Source organism: Sinocyclocheilus rhinocerous, unplaced genomic scaffold (assembly GCF_001515625.1).
Source record: "Sinocyclocheilus rhinocerous isolate Xijiao unplaced genomic scaffold, SAMN03320098_v1.1 scaffold3311, whole genome shotgun sequence".
Classification (NCBI taxonomy): domain Eukaryota; kingdom Metazoa; phylum Chordata; class Actinopteri; order Cypriniformes; family Cyprinidae; genus Sinocyclocheilus; species Sinocyclocheilus rhinocerous.
The window spans coordinates 146,744-153,548 of NW_015647447.1; the positions used below are offsets into that span (position 1 = coordinate 146,744).

At 34.6% G+C, this 6,805-nt stretch overlaps 1 protein-coding gene across 1 annotated transcript in view; it reads right to left on the reverse strand.

Annotated features, from left to right (window-relative positions):
- LOC107709147 (ephrin type-A receptor 5-like) overlaps positions 1 to 6,805 on the reverse strand; it is a 129,042-nt gene that overhangs the window by 62,968 nt on the left and 59,269 nt on the right. Inside the window, exons 5-6 of the mRNA XM_016513559.1 lie at positions 2,776 to 2,931; positions 1,829 to 2,164 (exon numbers count right to left, since the gene is read on the reverse strand). Of these exons, the coding sequence (XP_016369045.1) occupies positions 1,829 to 2,164; positions 2,776 to 2,931 (492 nt within the window). The remainder of the gene's footprint in view (positions 1 to 1,828; positions 2,165 to 2,775; positions 2,932 to 6,805) is intronic.

Below are 6,805 nucleotides of genomic sequence, written 5' to 3' on the forward strand. Positions count from 1 at the left end.
GTGCTAAAGTCCTGCTGGAAAAGGAAATCAGCATCTCCATAAAGCTTGTCAGCAGATAAAGTGCTCCAAAATCTTGATGGTCCACTCCTTGTGAAGCTCTCCCAAGTGTTTGAATCGGCTTTACTTGACAGTATTCTCAAGCTTGCGGTCATCCCTGTTGCTTGTGCACCTTTTCCTACCCAATTTCTTCCTTCCAGTCAACTTTGGATTTAATATGCTTTGATACAGCACTCTGTGAACAGCCACCGCTTTCAGTAATGACCTTCTGTCACTTACCCTCGTTGTGGAGGGTGTCAATGATTGTCTTCTGGTTCATTGCCAAGTCTTCCCCATTATTGTGGTTTCAAAGAACAAGAGATACCCAGAATTTATTCTGAAGAGACGGATACTGGATACTGGATTTTTTACTTTCATGAGCTTTAAGCTCTAATCAAAACAAAAAAACATTTGAAATATTTTACTTTACATATAATGAATTTAGAACATATGAAAGTTTCACTTTTTGAAATAAGTTACATAAAAAAAAAATTTTTTTCACACATATATATATATATTTTATTTTATTTTTTTTATTTATTTTTTTTGGAAAACCCAAAATCTTAAGGTATAAACTCAAATATATCCCATCACATTCTCCCAACCCCTTGTGAAAAAGAAGTACACTTTAGCATACTAAATATATACATATATTACAGAAAAAATATTTTGAATAATTTTAAATGTTAGTGTAAACTAAATGTAATGTTTTCAGGCACTTAATCAATTGATTGAATATTCATTACATCCAATTGAATTTCAGTAGGACTTAAATACATTTCATACATATTTTCATAACTTACTCTATTGTCTTTGACATATGGTTAGCATGTATTGTTAAATGTATTGACAAGCATTTATGATAAACTGCAATACACTTATATATGAATAAAATATAATTATATAACATCAATTATATTTAAACGTGTATGTCTTTATTTAAATATATTTGTAATTACATATTTATTATGATGAAGCTGCAGCTTTGTCCAATCAAAATTGATCATTTACATTATATTATGAATTATATAAATTGTAAATTATTATAATCAGGTACTTTAAATGTGCTACAGTATATTAGTCAACACATCAAAATAAGTGCACTGTAAAATAAGCGTAAAAAATATATTAAAACATAAGGATTAAAAATTTACTTGAAAGTAAAAATTTTTATTTGATATTATTACCAAGTGCACTTTTTGAAAGTGTACATAAGCGTGCGAAGAATCATGAAAGTGTTTGTCTTTAAGTAAGCTTAAGTGTCTTTTATTTTATTTTATTTTAGTTTAGTTTCTAATTTAATTTAATTTAATTTAATTTAATTTAATTTAATTATCTGCAAGTCCAGTTTATTATTATACTTTACAGGTACACTACAAAGGAACACTACAAATGTACCTCCAATACAATTAAATGCACTTCCTTTTCACAGGGGCCACCAAATGATCATTTTAGCTCCATTCTTATATTTCACCTAAGGAATCTGAAATATGAAACAAAACACAAGTAAAACTGCATTAAGTCTCATCATGGACTACGAAAGATTACGTCTGCAAATACAGTTTATGTTTAAAATAGACACTTTTCCTGATCCAGTCAAATCCAAAGATCAAATGAAGCCCTGTCCTACATTATTTCCAGCCAAATATTTAGTTTCACTCTTAAATGTGTCGCATTACATAAACAAAATGATTTGCAAATGCCATTTTAAGCTCTTGCGGACAGCATGAACGTTGTCATGTTAAGCTTTAGCATGTAATAGGAACAATTCCAGAGGGACGGATCTACTCACCGGCCTGGTTGGTGGTGACATTGAGTGAGACGTACTGCCTCAAAGGGGCGATTCGTTCCGACACCCCGTTCACAGCCTCCACCTCAAAGGTGTAGTTGGTGTGAGCCAGGAGATCCATGACCATGACGGAGGTGTTCTTCAGACCCGTCCGCTGAGGCAGATATCGCACATGACTTCCACATGGCTCGTACTGGCCTGAATCTGTGCTGATCTTACTGCACACGATGTTGTATCGAACATCCTTCCGACCGCCTGTCTCCTCTGGGGCGCTCCACTCCAAGAAGACACTGGTCTCGTTGACGTTGGAAATAGCGTTACGTGGGGCCGAAGGGGGCTCTGCAAGATAATAAAGTATATCACGACCAGTGTTGGGGGTAACGCATTACTTAGTTGAAACCATGGTCTTTGGTGGTTCATAAAATGCAAGTCAATGGCCACCAGCACGTCCAAAAAAGTATATCAAGGAACACAAAATTAATACCTGTGGCTCCTGACGATGTATTGAGGTCTTACGAAGCGAAACGATCAGTCTGTGCAAGAAACTGAACATTATATACAACATCAGGCAATGGGGAAATCCAATTATTTTTGGATTATTTTGGTCCGATTTGGTGAACTGGTTCAACTAGTTCATCAAAAAGAACCGGTTCAAAAGAATTTGGTTCAAATGATTCAAATCATTCCGCACAATTTGCCCTACAGGTAATAATGCTGTAAATAATGTTCAGTTTCTTGTACAAACCAGTCATTTCGCTTCATAAGATCTCAATCTCAAAGTGCTGGTTGGCTTGCATTTTATGAATCACCAAGGATCACACTTTCAGCTAAAAATTGCTCTACTTAAAAACAAAAACAAAAAAATATTCTTGGATGGCCTGAAAGTGAGAAAAATAACAGCAAATTTTAATTTCTGGGTGAAATATCCCTTTAATAGAAGCAGCTCTTACTTGTGCAGGCCATGTTGGTGGGGTCCGATTCGGTCCGGTAGTATCCCTGCTCACACTGACAGGAGGTGGAGGCCTCCACTTTGGTGAAACTTCTGGGAGGACATTTACTGCAGCTTTTGGTCTGAAGAGCTGATCGGTAAAAGCCCGGCTTGCACACTGCAGAGATTTCAAGCACAATAGGGAGGTGATTACATTACTAATGCAATCGATCAGTGCCTTTGTACTGCTTGTTCAGAGCTGATGAGAAAATTTAGTCATTAAAGTCAAACATGCAACAACTTCATTAAAAAGAGCAGGTGCTTATTTCAATAGAGAGCTGATGCTTTGAACACACAGGGTTTAATGAATAGCCTACTTTCTGTTCTTGGCTATCGACCCAAAATCATGGGAAACATTTCCTTTTTTATAATGTTACATAATTATAATAATTAGCATCTGTTTATTTTAAATGTTAATCTTATTGATATGCAAGGCAAACGGGTGGAAAGGAAATATGTGTGTACAGAACTGTTCAAAATGTTGGTGTTGTATTATTATTTGATGTTAGTTTCTTTTATATTTAATTGTATTGTTTTATTTTATTTATTTTTTTTACTCAAAAATACAGTAAAAAATCCAATATTGTGAAATATTATTATAATTTAAAATGACTGTTTTCCATTTAAATATATAATAAAATGTATTATTTTCCTCTGAGGTAAAGCTGAATTTTCAGCATCATTATTTCAATCTCAGTGTCACATGCGAGTAATCTTTGTAACATTATGAATGTATGTACAGTAACTTTTGATCAATTTAATGCATCTTTCCTGAATAAAGTATTAATTTAATTAAAACTGACCCAAACTTTTAAATTGTAGTATATATTAATGAATAGAGATGGTTAGCAGAATGTTCATGCTGCTCTTTTCCATGCAATGAAAGCGCACTGGAACTGGGGATAAAATAAAATAAAATAAAATAAAAGTGCACTGGGACTGGGGAAATTAAAATAAAATAAAATAAAATAAAAGTTTAAGCCAATAATGCAATATATATATATATATATATATATAGTTGTAAACTTTTTATATATATGCCCATACAAATGTATTATAACAGGTTTGGCGTCAGACGAAAAGGATTTGAGAGTTACTGTATGGTGGAAGGCAATTACTTAATTTTTAGTATGTTCCTCAATCAAAGTTACTAAAGTAGCATATGAGTGAGTGAGTGAGACTGTCATTTATTTTTTATTTTTTCATTTTAGGAGCTTTCTTTTTTTTTTCAGTGAAAGAGCAGTCTGAACATGTTGCTAAACTTCTCCATATGGCTTCAGAATGGCACGAGGGTAAGTAAACAATAACATAAGTTGTATTTTTTAGGTGAACTGTTCCTTCAAAAACAATGTTATATATAAATCTTCAGACATTCACCCATCAAACACCACACTCATCCATCCTCTTACACAGCAACATTCCCAGAAAGCATGAAAACCACAATTTACAGTGTTACACCCACAAGTGGGACAAATGGATTCAGTATATTTGGTTTTTGCAATGCTTCTCCATTCAGGACAGGTGCTTATGCACAGCAGACACCCTGTCAGCGCAAAATACATTTAGATAATGCATTGCCATGGAGAGAGAGAGAGAGAGAGAGAGAGATTATCAATGGCCGCGGCAGTCCAAAGTGCACACAAAGACATTAATTAAAGCCTCCCTGGTGTGCATTAAGAGGCAGACAGCAGAGGTGCGCTGTGAATTCAACCCAACTCTGAGAGCTGAAAGAGGCGGCTAATGCAGAATAATATGATATATAATATCATTCAGCATGTGAGACTGTCATTTATTTTTTATTTTTTCATTTTAGGAGCTTTCTTTTTTTTTTCAGTGAAAGAGCAGTCTGAACATGTTGCTAAACTTCTCCATATGGCTTCAGAATGGCACGAGGGTAAGTAAACAATAACATAAGTTGTATTTTTTAGGTGAACTGTTCCTTCAAAAACAATGTTATGTATAAATCTTCAGACATTCACCCATCAAACACCACACTCATCCATCCTCTTACACAGCAACATTCCCAGAAAGCATGAAAACCACAATTTACAGTGTTACACCCACAAGTGGGACAAATGGATTCAGTATATTTGGTTTTTGCAATGCTTCTCCATTCAGGACAGGTGCTTATGCACAGCAGACACCCTGTCAGCGCAAAATACATTTAGATAATGCATTGCCATGGAGAGAGAGAGAGAGAGAGAGAGAGATTATCAATGGCCGCGGCAGTCCAAAGTGCACACAAAGACATTAATTAAAGCCTCCCCGGTGTGCATTAAGAGGCAGACAGCAGAGGTGCGCTGTGAATTCAACTCAACTCTGAGAGCTGAAAGAGGCGGCTAATGTAGAATAATATGATATATAATATCATTCAGCATTTAACTATTATTAATGGGCCATATTCAGCACTTTTGCAGTATCTTATGCTTTTCCCTGAAGTCCACTTCAGTGCAACAAAACAGTTGTAGTTTCGCTACTTTGCCTTAAAAGTCAACATGAAATCAAAAGTAAGCCTATTTGCTTTTTAATACCCATTCCATCTCATTGTAAAATGATTTATCACTTTATTCCAAAGAATGTTTATCTTCATAGCTTTTCGATGAAAAAGCAAATGGTGTTTTAATATATAAATGAACTAAACTGCATACTGCTGTCATTCATCAGGGTTGCCCTGATGACAAATCTAAATTTTCTTTATATTTTAAACGCTTTCTATTAAATTTGCCCTATAAACATTTGCCAATATGGCCAGTTCACACCAACAATGATGCCTATAAAGACAACTATGACAATAACTAAATTAGTATCCACACCAAACAATAACGTCCTGTTCAAAAGTCTAAAGTCGAGTGGATTCTGATTGGTTGTCAGTGTTTTTATTCTTCATAAGCTGTAAAAAATCATCCTGAAAGTGTACCATTCAGTTGTTATTGTTATAGTTGTGACGTGTACTTCCCTATTCTCAGGAATTAGATAGATTTTTTATAACTGTATAGTTATAGTTTTCATTATAATTATTCATGGGCTCAATTCTCTCTTCATGTGTTGCCAAATCACGTGAACTAAAGCAGAGTAAAATTCTCTCAAGACTTTCTCTTCTGCATGAGCCACATATCCATCTTTTTCAGAGTGGCAGTGCCGTGGCCTCCAGACGAGATTTGCTCAGATGTAGCCGCCTGTCTGAGACCGTAAATAGATCATCTTTGCCCCATCGGCAGCGTTTAGACAAGACCATCCTCACATGAGCTAAACGGATTGCTTGTTTTAGGTTAGTATGGTGAAAAATTGTGTCTCACAGACGAATTATATGCATAGAGGTTTGTAGGTTGAGAAAAAGACAGCATTTTCATTTTTAGGTAACTGTCGCTTTAAAATCTCTTGGCCTCCTGTTGTTTTAGAGCAGTGCTAACAGGACTCGACTCGAAATTACACACAACTCGAAGTGACCTTGCAATTAGCATTAACCTGCGTCCTGCTGGAAACCACTTAAGCGTTCTAAAGCTCACAGTCATATTATTATCTAAACGGCCATATGAAAGGGTAAACAGAGAGCATGAGTTTTAGTGAGATTATATGTCATTCAAATAATATATGACATTTGTATGAAACTATATGTATTGAAAAGCACTATGCAAATACATTTGAATTTAACTGAATTGAATGGGCCTATACTGTATGAGTGGCACTTGGTCACTGAGCATTGTAGGGAAAAGAAGATGATTCATGAAACATTATATAACCTAAATTATAGCAGAACTGATATTCGATAACATAATTTAATCTGAAATTATAACAACGTCACATTTTTTTTTTTCAGAAGTGACAGTCAAGACGATATAAAATATATTTCAAATAAATGCAGTTCTTTTGAACTTTCTATTCATCATTTCATTAATTTCTTAAAGGGGTCATATGATGCTGCTAAAAAGAACATTATTTTGTGTATTTGGTGTAATGAAATGTGTTTATGCGGTATAAGGTAAAAAAAAAAA